The sequence below is a fragment of the Pelobates fuscus genome, chromosome 3 (assembly GCF_036172605.1).
Source record: "Pelobates fuscus isolate aPelFus1 chromosome 3, aPelFus1.pri, whole genome shotgun sequence".
Lineage (NCBI taxonomy): Eukaryota > Metazoa > Chordata > Amphibia > Anura > Pelobatidae > Pelobates > Pelobates fuscus.
The window spans coordinates 359,522,398-359,544,090 of record NC_086319.1 but is presented as its reverse complement, the minus strand read 5'-3'; the positions used below and the strand labels follow the sequence as shown (position 1 = coordinate 359,544,090).

The 21,693-nt window shown below is 45.4% G+C and overlaps 1 protein-coding gene across 1 annotated transcript in view; it reads left to right on the top strand.

Moving 5' to 3' along the window:
- Positions 1-21,478, top strand: part of LOC134601291 (uncharacterized) — a 37,481-nt gene extending 16,003 nt beyond the window's left edge. Inside the window, exons 2-5 of the mRNA XM_063445763.1 lie at positions 12,401-12,550; positions 13,623-13,721; positions 16,225-16,287; positions 20,274-21,478. Coding sequence (XP_063301833.1) covers positions 12,401-12,550; positions 13,623-13,721; positions 16,225-16,287; positions 20,274-20,707 — 746 coding nt within the window. The 3' untranslated portion in view covers positions 20,708-21,478. The remainder of the gene's footprint in view (positions 1-12,400; positions 12,551-13,622; positions 13,722-16,224; positions 16,288-20,273) is intronic.
- The last annotated feature ends 215 nt before the right edge of the window (positions 21,479-21,693 follow it).

Sequence of the window (21,693 nt, the reverse complement as noted above, 5' to 3'; positions counted from 1 at the left end):
CGGAGGCTATCCCCAAGTCGGCCTTCGTCACCCCCTTCGGCCTATACCAGTTTAAGGTAATGCCGTTTGGGATGAAGAACGCCCCCGCTACATTCCAGCGCTTGGTGGATAGACTCCTGGATGGCTTCCAGGGTTTTGCCTGTGCATACCTGGACGACATAGCGATTCACAGTGAGTCCTGGGAGGACCACTTAGCTCATGTAGGAATGGTTCTGGATCAGATCCGGGCGGCTGGCCTGACTCTGAAACCAGAAAAATGTCACTTTGGGATGGCCGAGGTACAGTACCTGGGTCATCGGGTGGGGTGCGGAAAACAGCGACCAGAGCCGGCCAAGATAGAAGCTGTTGCCAACTGGCCCACCCCCATCACAAAAACCCAGGTTTTAGCCTTTCTGGGCACAGCAGGGTACTACAGACGATTTGTACCCGACTACAGCACACTTGCCAAACCTTTGACTGACTTGACCAAGAAAAACTTACCTCGACAGGTCCTGTGGTCTCCCCACTGTGAAACGGCTTTTCAGGCCCTCAAAAATGCTTTGGTTAATGCTCCTGTCTTGGCGGCCCCAGCCCTTAACAAACGTTTTAACGTCCATACAGACGCTTCCATGTTCGGGCTGGGAGCCGTCCTTAGCCAAGTAGGTGAAGATGGAGGGGAGCACCCAGTGGCCTACATCAGCCGGAAGCTCCTGCCCCGCGAAGTCAGCTATGCAGCGATTGAAAAGGAGTGTTTGGCCTTGGTGTGGGCATTAAAGAAATTGACTCCCTATTTATATGGACAAGAGTTCACTCTGGTCACCGACCATAACCCATTGGTGTGGCTAAACCGGGTCTCTGGAGATAACGGCAGGTTATTACGTTGGAGCTTATCATTACAACCCTTCAATTTCACCATTTCCTACCGACCCGGGAAACAGAATGGCAATGCGGACAGGTTGTCCAGACAAACGGCATACAGCCCAGCATAACCCAGCATAACCAGCGGTCTGGACAGCCTTAGTCTGCCCCGAAAAGGGGTCAGACGGTGTCTGCCAGAGTGTTCCACAAAAAGGGAGCACTGTTACAAAAACTGTTACAAAAACCTTATTGCACTGTGTACCTTTAAATGCTATTTTCGCCTTTCTGACTTATGTGCAGTCGTTGGTATGGTTCAGCACGAATCCTTTGTGTAAGCGTATAGGTGGCCGCCATTTCGGGACTTTGCACGTGTTCGCGGCCATCTTACGTACGAACAGCGGTGTTTGCCAGCAATCGTCTGGAACTAAAAACGGAGACGCACCCAGGCGAACACCGCTGAGACCTCCAGGATAGCATAACTTCGTGCTGGACCTACCGAACAGCCCACCGTTCGGTAGGACGATTACTCTCCGCATGGGGAGTACAGCGACCTCCAGGATAACTATGGAGGGCCATGGGTTCGTGGAGTTTTACCGTCCGAACGGAGACCGACCGCAAGGCCTAAACGTGTGGAACTATTTTCGGCCAGAAAGTCTGTGCGGTCGGTCAAAACTTTGAAAACCCCTAACTCCTGAACCGTTCATCCGAACGGGTTGGTTTTCGGATATGTTGCTCCCCTGAACAAGATCTGTACAGCGGTGTAGGATTTAAAGGGGTACCCCCTGGTTTCGGGGTACTTCCAGAACTTGGTTAAAAATATGTACTGTATAATTGGGTTAACTGTTTATCTGAGGGGAGGAGATGTGTGGGAGGTACCCAATATGTGATTGGTGATTTTATGCCTCCCCCTGGGAGTATCCTTTTTACATGTAACCACAATAAAAAGCAGGCTGGTCAGCCCAGTCCTCAGTTCTTACTTGACCCTCAAATCGCTGCTTTGACTCGTTTTGTGGGTAGAAAAAGTATCCTAGCTATGCTATAGCTAGTGGGATGATTCCACACTTACAGGACTCGAATGGAATACTATGGAACTCGGCTCTCCCCTCTTCAGCAACTAGGAGTCCAGACGACTAAACGGTCCAGCTCTCAGCTAGCCTAAGAGTAACCGTAACATTTGGTGGCAGCGGTGGGATGATTCTGGATATCCTAGGAGAGGCACGGAACGGATGGAGAGCACCTACGCAAAATTGAAACGTACAACCCTGAAAGATTTATTGGAAAGCAGAGGAAGGCACGCCAGCAACCGGCCAAAGAGGGAACTGATCGCAGAATTGACAGAACTGGATCAAAGCTCCACAATGGCGGAAACACCAATCACGGATGATGATGCGAAGGCAAGAATTGTTCGGGGGAGGCTTCCCTTATACGGGCCAAACCCATCTATAGAACTGATACAGCAATTGATGGTGGAGGCAGACGCGGATTTACAAAAGACCCGAGCCTACAACGTTGAAATGGCCAACGCACAACGCACTGCTGAAGCCCCGCAAGTAATCGTTCCTGTTGAAACTGCTGGGAAGCCTAAAATACCCTTTGCGGCATTCCGATCCTTCCTAGAGAGCGAGACAGGAATTGATGAGTACTTGGCGGACTTCGAAAGGCAATGCGCCTTGCACCAGATTCCCACCAGAGAGTGGCCCACGATCTTGTCTGGGAAGCTATCCGGGCGAGCCCTGGAAGCTTTTCGTACCTTGGGTGCTGAGGAAGTGACACAATATGAACGAGTTAAAGAGACTCTGCTAAGAAGATACGCGGTGACTCCAGACACGTATCGCCGGCAGTTTCGGGGCACGAAAAAGAAGCCTAACGATACACATATGGAATGGGCGCACCGAATGCGGAGAGCGGTAAATCACTGGATGAACGGAAGTAAAGCTGTGACTGGTGAGGAAATTTTACAATTATTCCTCTTAGAACATTTTTACGATGGCATGGAACAAAAAGGGAAGGAGTGGCTGCGAGACAGGCGACCTTCCACTCTAGAAGAAGCGGCCAAATTAGCTGATGAACACTATGATTCACGTCTTCACGAGTCCACAAACTACCGGGCTCCAGCACGGGTTGAGCCCAGAGAGGTTTACCGTGCACCTCCTCGTACGGAGTTCCGGGCCCCGGTACCCGCCGGGCCCCCCAGACACTCAGGTTCATCCAATAACAATTTTGATCGCCCTAGGCCCACTTGCCACCGATGCAAGCAACCAGGACATTTCATGGCCAACTGCCCGCTTGGCACGCACCAGACGCCCAGGAATTACAATTACCCCTCTGGGCCCTACCATCCTGCCCGAGCCCTCTGTGTTAACCAGGAGACCCCTATGGAGGAATATTTGGGGCCGCTTCACGAGGCAGACCCGGTATATGCGGCTTCGGATAACCGACAGCACCATCGGCAGAAGGTATGGCTCGAAGGGCGATCTACCGAGGGGTTGAGAGACACAGGGGCTACCATAACACTGGTGCAGAGTCATTTGGTGCCAGAACACAAGAGGTCAGGGCAGACCGTAGCCGTTAGAGTGGCGGGAGGGGATGTGTACAAAGTCCCGACCGCTAAAGTACATCTTGATTGGGGAGCGGGGAAAGGAGCTGTGAACGTGGGTATAATGGACCATTTACCTGCTGAAGTACTACTGGGCAACGATTTGGGCCCCATGACTTCTGCCTATGCACCAGTATATAACAACGAAGCGAACCCAGTGACTACCCGAGCACAAGCCCGGACGGACCGAGAACCCTCACCAGTGCGGGAGACCCAGGTAAGACCAACCCCGACTTCTCTTGACCTGTTAGACCCCATACCCTGGGACACCCCAGTTACTTTTGAGACCGAGTCTAGGACTGACCCGACATTACAAAAATACCGGGAACGAGCAGAGACAGGGGGGAGCGGGGCAGATAACGAAACTTTTCTATGGGAAAAAGGGAAACTATACCGCTTGACAGAGAAAAAGGGACAACGTAGGCGACAGCTGGTAGTACCCCACAAATACCGTCGGGAAATCCTCAAAATAGGACACGACATCCCCTTGGCAGGTCACTTAGCTATAACACGTACGCTACACCGCATTACCCACACATTCTTTTGGCCAGGAGTACACGCTGACGTTAAGAATTACTGTAATACTTGCGATGTATGTCAACGAGTGGGAAGGCGAGGCGATCACCCTAAAGCGCATCTAGTCAATATGCCCATTGTAGAGGAACCCTTTAGCAGGGTTGCTATTGACCTAGTAGGACCACTGGCCACCCCTAGTCCCTCTGGTAAGCGCTACATCCTTACCGTAGTAGACTACGCTACCCGGTACCCCGAGGCAGTCGCTCTGTCCAACATCCAAGCGGATACGGTAGCGAATGCCCTGGTACAAGTGTTCTCCCGGGTAGGATTTCCAAAAGAAATTCTATCCGACCGGGGCACCCAATTCACAGCAGAATTTACCCAACAGCTCTGGCAGGTGTGCAAAATTAAATCCCTCCTGAGTTCACCTTATCACCCCCAAACGAACGGACTTTGTGAGAGGTTTAACGGAACCCTCAAGCAAATGCTCAAAACGTTCACACAGGAGTACCGAGATTGGGAACGCTTTCTGCCGCATCTCCTATTTGCGTATCGGGAGGTGCCCCAGGAAACGACAGGGTTCTCTCCCTTTGAGTTGCTCTACGGACGAAAGGTACGGGGCCCCCTAAACCTGATCCGGGAACACTGGGAAGGAGAGACGGAAACGGACGGTGTCCCTATTGTGCCATACGTATTGGAACTCAGGGACCGCATGGAGCAGCTAGCCAAATCAGTGCAGGCTAACCTCCAGTCGGCCCAGAAAAGACAGAAGGTATGGTACGATAGGGGGGCCCGAAGGAGAATCTTTACCGTAGGACAAAAGGTGTTAGTTCTTAAGCCGGTAAAGACAGACAAGTTACAAGCATCATGGCAGGGCCCATACCAGATCGCAGAAAAAAGGGGCGACACCACTTATGTTATAGCCAGTTGTCATGACAACAACCTCAGGAAGACATTCCACGTAAACATGCTCAAGGAATACTTGGAGCGACCCGAGAACGTGACCGCCGTATGTTGTCCTCCCCAGGAAGACCCCGACAGTCTACCCATTCCCGACTTACTGGAAAAGAGTCCACCCACAGGGGTAGTGACCCAGGTTCAGGTAGGAGACCGACTTAGCCCCACTGAAAGGGAGCAGCTCAATACACTCCTCCAGTCCAAGCACCTCACGTTCTCTCAGAAACCAGGGTACACCACCTTAACTACCCACCAGGTCGATACCCCCGGACAAACACCCTTACGCCAACCCCCGTATCGCATCCCCGAGGCAGTTAGAGCCGGGATGAAGAAGGAGATAGATGAGATGCTCCAACTCAAGGTGATTGAGCCCTCCGATAGTCCCTGGGCCTCCCCGGTTGTCCTGGTACCCAAGAAAGATGGGACAACCCGGTTCTGTGTAGACTATCGGAGACTCAATGAAAAAACAGTAACAGACGCCTACCCTATGCCCAGGGTAGACGAGCTACTTGATCGCATAGCCAGGGGAAATTACCTGACCACTATCGACCTCTGTAAGGGTTACTGGCAGATTCCCCTGGCCCCGGAGGCTATCCCCAAGTCGGCCTTCGTCACCCCCTTCGGCCTATACCAGTTTAAGGTAATGCCGTTTGGGATGAAGAACGCCCCCGCTACATTCCAGCGCTTGGTGGATAGACTCCTGGATGGCTTCCAGGGTTTTGCCTGTGCATACCTGGACGACATAGCGATTCACAGTGAGTCCTGGGAGGACCACTTAGCTCATGTAGGAATGGTTCTGGATCAGATCCGGGCGGCTGGCCTGACTCTGAAACCAGAAAAATGTCACTTTGGGATGGCCGAGGTACAGTACCTGGGTCATCGGGTGGGGTGCGGAAAACAGCGACCAGAGCCGGCCAAGATAGAAGCTGTTGCCAACTGGCCCACCCCCATCACAAAAACCCAGGTTTTAGCCTTTCTGGGCACAGCAGGGTACTACAGACGATTTGTACCCGACTACAGCACACTTGCCAAACCCTTGACTGACTTGACCAAGAAAAACTTACCTCGACAGGTCCTGTGGTCTCCCCACTGTGAAACGGCTTTTCAGGCCCTCAAAAATGCTTTGGTTAATGCTCCTGTCTTGGCGGCCCCAGCCCTTAACAAACGTTTTATCGTCCATACAGACGCTTCCATGTTCGGGCTGGGAGCCGTCCTTAGCCAAGTAGGTGAAGATGGAGGGGAGCACCCAGTGGCCTACATCAGCCGGAAGCTCCTGCCCCGCGAAGTCAGCTATGCAGCGATTGAAAAGGAGTGTTTGGCCTTGGTGTGGGCATTAAAGAAATTGACTCCCTATTTATATGGACAAGAGTTCACTCTGGTCACCGACCATAACCCATTGGTGTGGCTAAACCGGGTCTCTGGAGATAACGGCAGGTTATTACGTTGGAGCTTATCATTACAACCCTTCAATTTCACCATTTCCTACCGACCCGGGAAACAGAATGGCAATGCGGACGGGTTGTCCAGACAAACGGCATACAGCCCAGCATAACCCAGCATAACCAGCGGTCTGGACAGCCTTAGTCTGCCCCGAAAAGGGGTCAGACGGTGTCTGCCAGAGTGTTCCACAAAAAGGGAGCACTGTTACAAAAACTGTTACAAAAACCTTATTGCACTGTGTACCTTTAAATGCTATTTTCGCCTTTCTGACTTATGTGCAGTCGTTGGTATGGTTCAGCACGAATCCTTTGTGTAAGCGTATAGGTGGCCGCCATTTCGGGACTTTGCACGTGTTCGCGGCCATCTTACGTACGAACAGCGGTGTTTGCCAGCAATCGTCTGGAACTAAAAACGGAGACGCACCCAGGCGAACACCGCTGAGACCTCCAGGATAGCATAACTTCGTGCTGGACCTACCGAACAGCCCACCGTTCGGTAGGACGATTACTCTCCGCATGGGGAGTACAGCGACCTCCAGGATAACTATGGAGGGCCATGGGTTCGTGGAGTTTTACCGTCCGAACGGAGACCGACCGCAAGGCCTAAACGTGTGGAACTATTTTCGGCCAGAAAGTCTGTGCGGTCGGTCAAAACTTTGAAAACCCCTAACTCCTGAACCGTTCATCCGAGCGGGTTGGTTTTCGGATATGTTGCTCCCCTGAACAAGATCTGTACAGCGGTGTAGGATTTAAAGGGGTACCCCCTGGTTTCGGGGTACATCCAGAACTTGGTTAAAAATATGTACTGTATAATTGGGTTAACTGTTTATCTGAGGGGAGGAGATGTGTGGGAGGTACCCAATATGTGATTGGTGATTTTATGCCTCCCCCTGGGAGTATCCTTTTTACATGTAACCACAATAAAAAGCAGGCTGGTCAGCCCAGTCCTCAGTTCTTACTTGACCCTCAAATCGCTGCTTTGACTCGTTTTGTGGGTAGAAAAAGTATCCTAGCTATGCTATAGCTAGTGGGATGATTCCACACTTACAGGACTCGAATGGAATACTATGGAACTCGGCTCTCCCCTCTTCAGCAACTAGGAGTCCAGACGACTAAACGGTCCAGCTCTCAGCTAGCCTAAGTGTAACCGTAACACACCCCACATACCCCGCCTACTTACCTTACGCCCCTTCTAATATATCTTTCACATAATCATTCCTTTTAGAATGTCCCAAGAACCTATTCCAACCAAAGAATTGACAGAAGAAACTCCATTCACGCCTACCAGACCCGGGTCTCCAGGCGAATCACTCACTCTTTCAACCCCCACGTCCTTGAGAGCATGGACTAGTCCCAAAATTACGGCCGAGCTTAGGCTCAGGGGAATCCCCTTTCCAGCCACAGCTAGGAAGGCTGAACTTTATAGGCTACTTACTCACCAAGCCCCCGAGCCCAGGCCAGGGACTAGCTCTCAAGGACAACCACCAAGCAACAGCACGGCCACCCAGGATACCCTGGCAGAGATCTTGGCCAATCTACAGACCCTCAATAGCAGGCTATCTAAGGTGGAAAGCGCCATCTCCTCCCCAGGTACTACCACGGTAGTCCCAGTCGCTTTCACGGCTGTACCTACTATACCAACATGCCCTCCTATACTCCCCCCTCCAGCACCGGGCACAGCCATTACACCATTTGAGTCACCAGCACACTCCGTCCCTGACTCTATCAGGAAAGATATCCTAGACGGGAAGGATGTGTGTCTGGTGTCCTTGCTCATAGCCTCACAGGATGTACTTGAGAACAAGGCATTCAATTATGGTGATATCTCTGTGGTGCTCAAGACAAGGGATCCCAGGCTTAATCATCTGGTGGATTATCTCACCACAGGGTTCACTAAAGGGTTTCTCACGGGTATTGTAGCCATTCCCCCAGGTACACTAGAATGCCCTAATCTCCAGTCAGCACGTTTAGACCCAGTCTCCATAGACACTCTCATTGCCTCCTAAATCACCAACGGTTTCATGATTGGCCCCTTCACCTCTTCACCATTCTCCTCCTGGCACACTAACCCCATTGGTATTGCTATTCACAAATATTCTAATAAAAAAAAAAAAAGTCTAATTATTGATTTATCGGCACCGCACTCCTCTTTTGTTCCAAGCATAAACGCACTCATTCCAGCAGACAAATTCTCACTTCAGTACGTAACCATCGACGACGCCATACAGTCCATCATATCATCTGGTAATCGACCCTGGCTTAGCAAAACGGACATCACAAACGCATTTAAATTACTACCCATGCACCCTTCACTCTGGCACTTACACGTGTTAAATGGCGAGGGAAATATTACTTCTCTACACGACTCACTTTCGGTTCTCGAAGCAGCCCCAAACTGTTCGACATTTTCGCAGAGTCACTATGCTGGCTGCTTCTGAACGTCACCAGGTGTCACTCCGTTATCCACTACCTCGACGACTTTTTACTAATAGAGCCAGGGTCACCTTCACCCACAGCAATCAGAAGCACTACTGCACTATTTTCCACACTTGGAGTCCCTTTGTCCACAGCCAAAACTATAGGCCCCACAACTAAATTGACCTTTCTGGGGATAGAACTGGACTCGGTTAACCTCAGAGCTAGCCTCCCCCACGACAAACTGTCACGTTTGAGAGGGGAGATGACTTGTTCCTGCGGAATGATGTTTGCACTAGAAAAGCACTTCAGTCCCTTCTCGGATCCCTGAACTTTGCGATGCGCATCATTCCGTAGGGAAGGTCTTTCATATCCAGACTCCTTTGCCTGCTGCACGGAGTTCCAGACTCTGGCACAGTTTCTTTGGACCCCCACGCCAAGGCTGACTTGGCTATGTGGGGGAAGTTTTTGAAGGACTGGAATGGAATCTCCATGTTTATTCCCCCTCTCTCCACCTCTTCACCCATCATCCACACAGACGCAGCAGCCAATACCGGTTTTGCTGCAATTTTTGGGAACCACTGGTTCAGGGGCCATTGGCCCACTGATACGGATGCCTTGCCAGGATTCAGAAAGACCTCAGCACTATTTGAAATTTATCCCATTGTGGCGGCCGCACACACCTGGGGTCATCTCTGGTCTGGCAAGGCAGTCAAATGCTACTCTGATAACTCAGCAGCTTGCGAAATCGTGAACAAAGGGCGATCATCTTCCCTGACCATCATGCGGCTGATTCGCAAGCTGACCTGGTTGGCAGCATCCGGCCAGTTTCACTTAGTTTGTTTTCACAACACGGCCGCTGATGCTCTTTCTCGTTCTCAATTTCAGGCATTTTCTCAGGCACTCCCAACGGCTCACCTACAACCATCCAGGACACCACGGTTCCACGATCTAATCCTGGATTAAGCACACTCTTGAACCACGCTAGAGCACTCACTCACCAAGCATTATCACCAAACACGGCTATCACTTACAATAGGGCTCTTAATATATTTAATAAATTCACAGCAGAGTTCGGTTTACAAGGTGACTTCTCTATTCAAACCATGGTGGCTTTTGCCTCTTTTTTCCACCTACACCTTAAACTATCTCACAACACCATTAAACTATATCTCACGGGGGTCCAGCACCACAGCCTCACCTTTTTTTCCTAACACACCTTTCCTGTCTTCATACCCCGTCAAAAAGGTTTTGAAAGGAATATCAAAGGTTTCACCTCCACTCTCTACCATTAGATTACCTATAGATGGGCCTATCTTCAGGTCACTTAGCAATCTCCTTGACACAGCCCCATTCGACATCGGCACAAATACGGTGATCAAATCTGCTTTATATCTCGCTTTCTACGGTTTTCTCAGACCTAGAGAGTTCACCGTAATTTTTCAAGGAGATACGAAGCTAAGACTTAAAATATCACACCTCACTAAAATAGAGGATCACTACCAACTTTCGATCCCTACAACTAAAACCAACCGGTCACTACACCCTACTATAATTCCTCTCTTCCCTACTGATAATGCCTGGTGTCCGGTAAAAGTACTAGACCACCTACGGTCAACTCTGCACGGTCACCTACTGGACTCTCCGCTCTTAACACTACAAGGGCACCCGTTAACCACAGCAAAATTGATGGTTCATATCAGAATTCTGTTATCTAAGCTCGGACACAACCCGATTGCATTCTCTAGGCACTCCTTCCGTATAAGAGCCGCCTCTGCAGCCTCTAGCACTAACACACCGGTCCATATCATCAAGAGACTGGGGCGGTGGAAATCCTCCATATATACTGCATATATTCCACAGCCGGAGAAAGAGCTTCGCCAAGCTTTCAGCAACTTGGTTTTGTAAAAAATGCAATTAAGTGTGTATTTCTCGAATTTATCTTTTTGCCCTCTTTTATTTACAGGCCCACTCGTACGTTGGTTTCGGCACACCACAACCAACTTTGCTCACAGTTACTATCCATTACGTATTTAAATTCCGAGCACAAGTTAAAAGGCCTGAACTTGTGGAGGCCTGAATTTGTGGGAGGAGTAAGTCCCCTACTTAAACTCCCAGCCCCTACTCACCTCTGCCTTTCAGCTGATTGTTCCCACCCACCTACACCCTGTTATAATTACATTCTCCTTGGTGGGCCCTCTTTTATTTACAGGCCCACTCGTACGTTGGTTTCGGCACACCACAACCAACTTTGCTCACAGTTACTATCCATTACGTATTTAAATTCCGAGCACAAATATATATATATATATATATATATTTTTTTTTTTTTTTTGTGATATTAGAGATAAAGTCAGTGGTTTTATTTCAAACTAATCCCTGTGTTATTTTGCATGCAATACATTTTCTACATTTATAAAAAACCTTTAACATTGGATAAAGTTTAACCTTTATTTTTTTTTTTTTAGTAAAAAAATGTGTTAATATACATTTCAAATTAGGGGCACCTCTAAAAACAATATTTGGTTTAGTAGGAATGATTTTACTTAAGGTATTATCCTGTTGTAAGATGTGCCAGTGTTTATGTATTATTCTTTTAAGTTCTTCTTATTATTAAAATCAAATATTATAGGGATGGATGGTGCAGTCTTATTTTTTCATTGTATGTTAACAGGTTGTCTTTGTCTATAGTGTTAACTTGTTCGATGATAGTATGTAGTTTTTCCTCTTTGGAATTTTTGCCTAAAAATGTATCTTTAAGTGAGGAGCTTTGTTTTTCAAAATCATCTTCGTTAGAGCAATTACTTTTTTAACTAATAAATTGGCTTTTAGGAATGCTTTCGAACCAGGGGGCATAGTGGCAGCTGGTCTGGTTTATGACCGTATTTGTGCATTTTTTTTTTTTTTTTTTTAAATGACCTTCCTTTTCTGGAGCACTCTGCAGGAAGTATTCCCCCTTTTTTTAGTGTGTGCATGACACTCTTGTTTTTGTTTTTTTTGTTTTTTATAAATTAGAGTGGGGCATTATGGACTATATTTCATTTTGCAAAATACATGAAAATAAAAACATTTTAACTCAATTTCTGTTTTGAAGTGGTTAACAGCAGATAGATTCAGAATTGTCAGCTTACATTCTTACATGCGTTTTGTAAGTTGTAAGTTTATGATGTAGTTTTATCTCTACTTTACTATTTGTATGGTGATTTGCATTCTATTGGTGACTCCTCCCTCTTTACATTTTAGCACCACATTTTATAACAGAACACGTTGATAAATCTAACTTTATATTTATTCAGCTGTCTTGTTAAGACTACATTTACTAAAGAGGTCTAAGTATAAAGTAAATACTGATGATACTGGTTCTGAAGTTGATGTTAATAGATTTTAAACGCATATTCCTACCCAGAATTCTTAGCAGCAGAACAAAAACTAATTTGGTCAATGTGCAAATTACAATCTGAAATTGTGATGACTGTATTTCATAGAAAAAATATTTGCAAACACATTACATTAGGATTGATGCCTGGAGTGTCCCTTTAATATTATCTGTAGGTCTCAAATGTCCATTTTTCTTCTTACATTTTGCATGTCTCAAACACATGTGCCAATCATACATGGTCACAAACTTTTTTATTTTTAGAGGAGAGTAATGTATACCTTCAGGAGGAGAGCATATATGAACCAGTGGGGGAGAGAGAAAAATCTCAGGATACCAGGTGGAAATTGCCAAACTTCAAAAGCTGCGGATCAGAGTCAGGACATTCCTGGAGACAGTATTCAACAGAAACAGGTAGATTAATTGGAGTCAAGCCAGAGGTTTCTACATATGTTATTTGGGACATGGGCTGATTTAATATTTGTTCCATGCCTTGTGTGTATCTCCTAATCCTCTCACCTCCTTGTTTGTATCCCCTAATCCTCTCACCTCCTTGTTTGTATCCCCTAAACTCCTCATTCCCTTATGTGTCTGTCCGGACTCGTTCACTTTATTATGCAAACATCATCATGATCATTACTGTGTCCATTCAACCCCCTATTACTCCTTGCCACCGACACTTCCCACATAACCTGATTTGGCATGGTCAAGTTGTACCAAGAATAAGGTGCATGCTACTTTGTACAATCTGTGAATAAAACTGCAAGCAGTGTGTGATTTGAGTAGAGAGAGGTTGTAATAAAACACTAATTCGTGTTCCAGTACCCTCCACTATAGCCTATTGCACTGCCCCCCAAAGCTTCAATCCATGCACGGGATCATAAAAAGCCTCTTGTATGGTTCTGCTCAGTAAAGTTACAATTCATAGATCATACCTCTCAACATTCCAAATGTTGAATAGACACTTTATTTTTAAGAGTGTGAGTGTGAGTGTGGGTATGGCCAGGGTAGGGTTTTTCTGAGACATTTTGGGTGATTTACTAATAACAGTTTACGCAAATAAAATATGTATCTTATTCACACAGACTGATTTCTAAAAGCATTCATTGTAGTTTAATGATAACTGTGAGAATTATTGATGTGCAACTCTATTATACACTGAGACACAACAACAATATGAAGCTCCTAGAAGAGGAACATAAGGATAGAATAGAGGGACAAATGGATTTTGGCCAAAAAAGGACTGACCTTTCAAAGTATGAAAACACAGAGTTATGATATAGGTAGGAGGTATCAAGTCACACTGAGTGGGTAACTGGGTTGAAAAGAGCTGTAAAGAAAAACTGTTTTTTTTTTTTTTCAAATTTAAAAGTTCATTTAATGTAGGTATAGCAAATCTGGATAGGTGGATATATAAGCTGGGTTACAGGAAAATGAATGTAGATGAAATTTTTATTTAAAGTAAACTAACTTTTCTCTATTACAGGAAGGTTACCAAGACTGAAGATTGTCTTTAGCGTTGTGTTTTTTTTCTTGGTGTTGCTGATTCTGTCTCTCTGTGGGCTGGGAGCCGGACTGGCTAAATGTACGCATTTACAATACAAGGCAAAAATGTACAGTCACAATCAGTGTTCCATGTTCATTAAAGGAACACTATAGTCACCTAAATTACTTTAGCTAAATAAAGCAGTTTTAGTGTATAGATCATTCTCCTGCAATTTCACTGCTTAATTCACTGTCATTTAGGAGTTAAATCACTTTGTTTCTGTTTATGCAGCCCTAGCCACACCTTCCCTGGCTATGATTGACAGAGCCTGCATGAAAAAAAAAAACTGGTTTCACTTTTAAACCGATGTAATTTACCTCAAATAATTGTATCTCAATCTCTAAATTGAACTTAAATCACATAGAGGAGGCTCTTGCAGGGTCTAGCAAGCTATTGCCATAGCAGAGGATAAGACAATCTTAATTAAACAAAGTTTGCAATAAAGAAAGCCTAAATAGGGCTCTCTTTACAGGAAGTGTTTATGGAAGGCTGTGCAAGTCACATGCAGGGAGGTGTGACTAGGGTTCATAAACAAAGGGATTTAACTCCTAAATGGCAGAGGATTGAGCAGTGAGGCTGCAGGGGCATGTTCTATGCACCAAAACTGCTTCATTAAGCTAAAGTTGTTCAGGTGACTATAGTGTCCCTTTAAGTAATTATTAGACTTGAGAATTCATTTTTGGATGAACACATTTCAGTCCAAATTTTGGCTTTGTCCCTTTGGCCAAAATACAAATGTATGAGTATAAACTAAAACAAATAAAATGAAGACCAAATTGCTTGTTGGACAAAATGTCGACTAGCAATTTATTCTTTCATTTTAGTCTCTTATAAGGCACGAGCTACTTGTTCACGGCTCTCTTCTTGTGATATCTAAAAATCTCTTGTGCCCCCTTCACCCTTTGGGGTTCAACGTGACCTACATATTAGTATAAGGGAGGGTAAAAAAACAAAACATTAAAAACGAAATAAAGCAGACGAAAAAATAATCCATCTTCACCCAGCAAGGTAAGTTTGTACCTCTGACCAATCAGAGTGCTATTAGTCAAATTGTACAGCATGGAAAAGCTTTATGAGGCTTTCCCCACCCTGCAGGATGGATTATATTTTCATCTGAATGTATTTTTTTCAGAGTAATTTTTATTTTTTTTACAATTGAGTCTTTTTTATTTTAATAGTTGCAGCATGACTATATTTATTTGACTTTTTTTGAGGCTGAAGAAAAGAAGATGGAAGAAGACAGAAGACAATAGGTCCATTCCATTATTATTTACAACCCCCACCCACCACCAATGGGTGGGGGATGGGAGGGGACAATATGTTAATTCCCCACTATATTGTTTTGGGTCCCCAACCGGTGCCAATGGGTGGGGGTGGTGGGACACAATAGATCCACACCCTTGTTGTTTAGAGCCCTCATATGCCAACAATGGGTGGGGCTGATTTGGCAATAGGTCCACACCCCACTATATTGCTTATGGCCCCCACCTACTTCCAATATGGTGGTGGAGGGGCAATAGGTTCAGCCCCTTGTTATTTAGGTCCGCCACTAGCCACCAGTGGATGGATACTAGGGGGTCACTGTGTCCACCCCATTATTATTTTTAGATCGCCTACCTGTGGGTGGGAGCTGGGGAGACACTTTGTCCCTTGTTGATTTTATTTAATAACCTTCACCCATGACCACAGAAGGGGGCTGGGGGGCACTCTACGTATCTCTTTTTTATTGCATCCACTAGCAGGGAACGGGTGAGGACACAAGGGGACACTATATCCCCTTATTCATTTTATATAATAGCCCCGACCCTTGGCTAGAGGCCCCCCATTTATTTTAATGGCCCCCAATCACAGAGCACAGTTGGACAGAGGGGGACACTATGTCTCCCCCAGTTAATTAGTTTAGTATTTGCACCATCATGGGGAATGGAGGACATGTGCCATTGGATTAGTGACAAGCTGCTGACTGTTTAGTGAACATGCCCCTTCTTGCGGCATGGCAGGTAGGGGCAGGAGGAAGCATTTAACCTATTTATTAATACTAAATACATTTTAATTAGTAATAGCAGAGTTGTGATTTGGTATCCTGAAATATAGTGTGAATCCCTCAAGGGTAATAATTTAGGGAGTTATCTACCAAAACGACTGCAAGATGCAGCCACTGCACAAATGGAAACACATTAGTCAAAATGCAAATCCAATAAGAAAACAATCAAATTTTGTTCGAAAATGTTTTGACAAACGGACAAAATTTGGTTCCGATGAAAAGTTTGGCGGTGCCCAAGTCTAGTAATCATGTAGATTCTTGACAATTTAGCATTTTACTAACCATAAAAGTGGAAGCAGAAAGAACAAGTCAAGTATAGAGAATGGAGTTTTGAATTTTAAGATAATTGCAAATTATTTGGTGCACGAACCTGAGCTTTTTTTTTTTTTTTTTTTTTTTGAGTGACACAGAAGCATAGATTTGCTTAAAGCTCTGTTAGCATAATAGACGCACACAGCAGGGTTAACCTCAGCTAAAAAATACACTTTTATATTGCAGATTACGCTATGACTGCTGAAATAGAGACTCTAAGGAAGGAACAGAAGATAGTAGACTCTCTTGGTGAGTATAGATGTTGATTGGGAGTTAGAGAACTTACTATTCTTAAGCTATTTCAGGATGTGACCGAGTTACGAGGTTTTGTTCTAAGCTAATTCAAGGGTATTTACTGTTCAGTGAAGTTTATGGGGTTGAGCATGTGGAATTAATAAAGGGTTATATTGTGGCACTGGATAGTATGTCATATGGGTCACTGGTTAGATAAAGCACACAGTTTCAACTAAATATAACTAATATAAACATCATTATTATTATAATGAGTGATTTCCAAGTACATCTTGAGGCCTAAATGTTATTATTACCCAATATAATGGTACTTACTTGATTGACCTCAGGAGGATAGAAGGATAAATGGGACAGATGTGCATTCATTCACTATATAAACTATCAGACTGGTGCAGAACCAAGGGGTTTAACCCCTTAAGGACACATGACATGTGTGACATGTCATGATTCCCTTTTATTCCAGAAGATTGGTCCTTAAGGGGTTAAAGGAAAACTCCAGTGCCAGGAAAACAATCCTCTCCCTCCCTCCCACCCCCCAATCCCCAGTTACTGAATGGGTGAAAACCCCTTCAGTCACTTACCTGAGGCAGCGACGATGTCCCTCGTCACTGCCTCCTCCTCCTACTGACTCCGTCAACCGGTGGGCGGGACTGATCCCACCCACCGGCCGGGGAGACCTAATGCGCATGCGCGGCAATGCCGCATTAGCGCTCCCCATAGGAAAGCATTGAGGACGTCCAGCGACGCTCTAGCACAGATAATCTGTGCTATGAGTCAGGAAGTTTCCTCTAGTGGCTGTCTAGTAGACAGCCACTAGAGGTGGAGTTAACCCTGCAAGGTAATTATTGCAGTTTATAAAAAAACTGCAATAATTACACTTGCAGGGTTAAGAGTAGTGGGAGTTGGCACCCAGACCACTCCAATGGGCAGAAGTGGTCTGGGTGCCAGGAGTGTCCCTTTAAGTTATTCCATTAGCACTCTAAATGACATATGCTTCAATTAAAGGGACACTCTTAGAAATATATATATATATATATATATATATAAATGAACTTAGCTCCTGCACTCCAACCTTAGAACCATAAAAATACCCGGTGCTCTGGTGGCTGAGTAATATACAAGGAAAAAAATACCGGCACTCCTGGGGTTTTCAAATACAGTCTTCTTTATTCAGAGAAACCACATCAACGTTTCAGCTCCTGTCAGGAGCTTTCATCAGGACACCAGCAGTGGCGGATCCAGGGGGGGGCAACGGGGCAATTGCCCCCCCCGAGATTCTCACCTGCCGGCTAATGCAGGGCTGGCATTGCCCAAGTGCCAGCCCTGTAATGTGCCTGCGGACCGGAGGGGAGATCAGAGTTCTCCCTCTCCGGTCCGCAGGCACGGTGCTGGCAGCCGGCAGGGGAGGGAGTGAGAGAGGACCCGGGAGCTCAGCCTGCAGCTCCTCTGGGTCCTCCTCTCGCGAGATTTGGAGCGTTGCCGCGGTAACCACGGCAACGCTCCAAATCTCGCGAGATGAACTCTAGCCTTGTAGCTGGGCTTGAGTTCATTTTACCGCCACTGGGACCACCAGGGATTCCCCACCGGACCACCAGGGACTAAGAAATGTCCCCCCTCCTCCCTGTAAAGGTAAGAAGGGAGGGGGGACATGAATATATTATTTTTAATTAAATGTAAAGAAAAAAAAAAGCCTCCCTACCCTCCTTACCCCCCCATACACACACTACACACACTGCCCCCATACACACATTACACACACTGCCCCCCATACACACACTACACACACCGCCCCCCATACACACACTACACACACTGCCCCCCATACACACACTACCACACACTGCCCCAGAAACACTGCCCCCCATACACACACTACACACACTGCCCCCCATACACACACTACACACACTGCCCCAGAAACAGTGCCCCCATACACACACTGCCCCATACACACACTACACACACTGCCCCAGAAACACTGCCCCCATACACACTACACACACTGCCCTCAATACACACACTGCCCCATACACACACTACACACACTGCCCCCCAAACACACTCTACAAACACTGCCCCCCATACACACACTACACACACTGCCCCCCAAACACACACTACAAACGCTGCCCCCCCATACACACACTACACACACTGCCCCAGAAACACTGACCCCTATACAGACACTGCCCCATACACACACTGCCCCCATACACACACTACATACACTACCCCCATACACACACTACACACACTGCCCCATACACACACTGCCCCATACACACACTGCCCCATACACACACTACACACACTACCCCCATACACACACTACACACACTGCCCCACAAACACTGCCCCATACACACACTACACACACTGCCCCAGAAACACTGCCCCCCGTACACACACTACACACACTACCCCCATACACACGCTACACACACTGCCCCACAAACACTGCCCCCATACACACACTACACACACTGCTCCACAAACACTGCCCCCATACACACACTACACACACTGCTCCACAAACACTGCCCCCATACACACACTACACACACTGCCCCACAAACACTGCCCCCCATACACACATGGCCCCAAACACACACACACTGCCACCCTCACATACACACTGCACCGCTCACACACACACACACACACACTGCCCCACACATACACTGCCCCCTAACACACACACACTGTAACCCTGACATACACTGCCGCCCTCACGCACTCGCACTTCTCCACTCACACACACACTGCACCTTTCACACACACTTCACCCCTAACACATACCACTGCTCCTATGCCCAATATCCCAGTAGACCCCAGGTAAGTTGTCAAACTGTTCTTAAACGGTTTGACTACTTACTCTGGGATGGGATCCTGGCACTACTGGCGCCATAACTACTACACTGAGATGTAGTGGTTATTGTGCCTGGATTATTTCTTTAAATAATCTACAAGTGCCAGTGCCCCTCCCGAGATCAGGTTCTGGATCCGCCACTGGACACCAGTGTCCTGATGAAAGCTCCTGACAGGAGCTGAAACGTTGATGTGGTTTCTCTGAATAAAGAAGACTGTATTTGAAAACCCCAGGAGTGCCGGTATTTTTTTCCTTGTGTATATATATATCTATATATATATATATATATATAGATATATATAAAGATAAATAGCTTGGCACTCTCCTTACTTGTAATCCAGTATATCTGCCTTGGTGCAAACAGGTATGCGTTTCATATATAAACAAAAGATAATCCAGGATGCACTCTCAGGACTTGTGAAGAAAATGTTGTTTTATTTTAAATCTTGTGCGAACAGAAGAACCTGTTCTTCTGTTCGCACAAGATTTAAAATAAAACAACATTTTCTTCGCAAGTCCTGAGAGTGCATCCTGGATTATCTTTTGTTTATATATGAAACGCATACCTGTTTGCACCAAGGCAGATATACTGGATTACAAGTAAGGAGAGTGCCAAGCTATTTATCTTTATATATATCTATATATATATATATAGATATATATATACACAAGGAAAAAAATACCGGCACTCCTGGGGTTTTCACAACATTTTCTTCACAAGTCCTGAGAGTGCATCCTGGATTATCTTTTGTTTATATATATATATATATATATATATATATATATATAAACAAAAGATAATCCAGGATGCACTCTCAGGACTTGTGAAGAAAATGTTGTTTTATTTTAACCCCTTAAGGACCAAACTTCTGTAATAAAAGGGAATCATGACATGCCACACACGTCATGTGTCCTTAAGGGGTTAAATCTTGTGCGAACAGAAGAACAGGTTCTTCTGTTCGCACAAGATTATATATATACATATACACACAAATTTAACTGAACAACCATATTTTTCTTTTATGTTTTAACCTCAAATTGTGTTAATATTAATCATGTGAAATTCCTTTCCACTAACACCATTAAAACAACTTCCTTTTTCTTTCCTCTCTAGGCTCTTTCCTTTTATATAATGAAGACCGCAAAAAGTGTGCAGATATACGTTTTTCATCTTTATCATCACATCAGCTCGAGATGACAGCCTCCATCTGCTCCTCTGATTCCCCCTCCCAGTTATTTCGTTGGTTCCCAGGTGGAAAGCTACTGAACATAAAAGCAAGACAATGTGTTGGTGTCAAGGGAACTCCCCGATCTCTTATTCCCTTGATAATATTGCCATGTGATTCCCAAAATGTGTTAAGCTGGGTCTGTACTAATGAAACCCTTCTGGGAATTAAGCAACAGAGCCTTTACTTCAACTACGGAAACAATCCACAGGGCGCAGTCATTCTGTATGGGGGTAATGGCTCCTGGAGTCGCTGGAAATCCCGGGATATTGATGGGAAGTTGCAGGCTGGAGGAGTTTGTGCCCAAACATGCAGGCACTGATATATGAATTGTACTAGTGCTGACAGTTCTAGCTACCAGTACAGGATTGAGGCAAGGTGTTGGCTGTGAAAATAAATTTGTATCTGTAACTCTCAGGAGTTAATTATTATTCCACCGTATTATTTTGTTTTATCAAAACAGACTGATCTATTAGAAAACTAGCCTGTGAATGTATGTGCAAAGTAAATCCCATAAAAGAGAGCAAGACAGGAAAGACATGTAACGTGGACGCAGCTTGTATTTTTTGCAGCTTTTTTTGTGAGCTTAAGAATTATTAGTTACAGCACATTCAAATTGAATTGTTTATTTAGAGAGTCACTTTTTTACATATGTGTCACACATTCACTAATCTCAGGCAGCAGGGGAGCATGTATGTAAAACTTCCCTCTATCCCCACTTTAATACACTAAACGTTAACCTCTACCCTAACATTCTACACTAACAGGGTTATGCAGTAAAGTGAGAATTGCTGAAAATTTTAACTGGGTTATTCACTAAAATAACAGGGCTAGTAACTAAAGTCTAAATGGCCCTGTATTGAATTGGGCAAAACCATCAATTATTGTACGTGGCCATCCTGACTGCAAAATCTGGACAATGTTCACGCTATTTAGCAACGTCTCGATTTTGAACAGCAGGTGCAGAATGAGCCTGAAATTGGTCCATATTTAGTCAGACGGATCTCTGCAGTACACCAGAAATCAGGGAGTTAGATTGTTAAAACTCAGGCCCATACGCTTAAAATCCAGACCAGATTTTAAAAATACGGACTATTTGTGAGTGTCAACTATGCGGTGGCTGTCTAGCAGGTGCTGGCCAGCTACCACATAATTAACTAATTAATAGCACTCACAGAAGGCAAATTATACTCAGAATTATCATTCACTTGCAAAAAAAATAATTTCATGTATTTTTTTTTTAATCAGTGCTTTATAAATATTCTATACTTTGTTTTAGACACTGTTCTGAAATTGTTGCAGATTCAC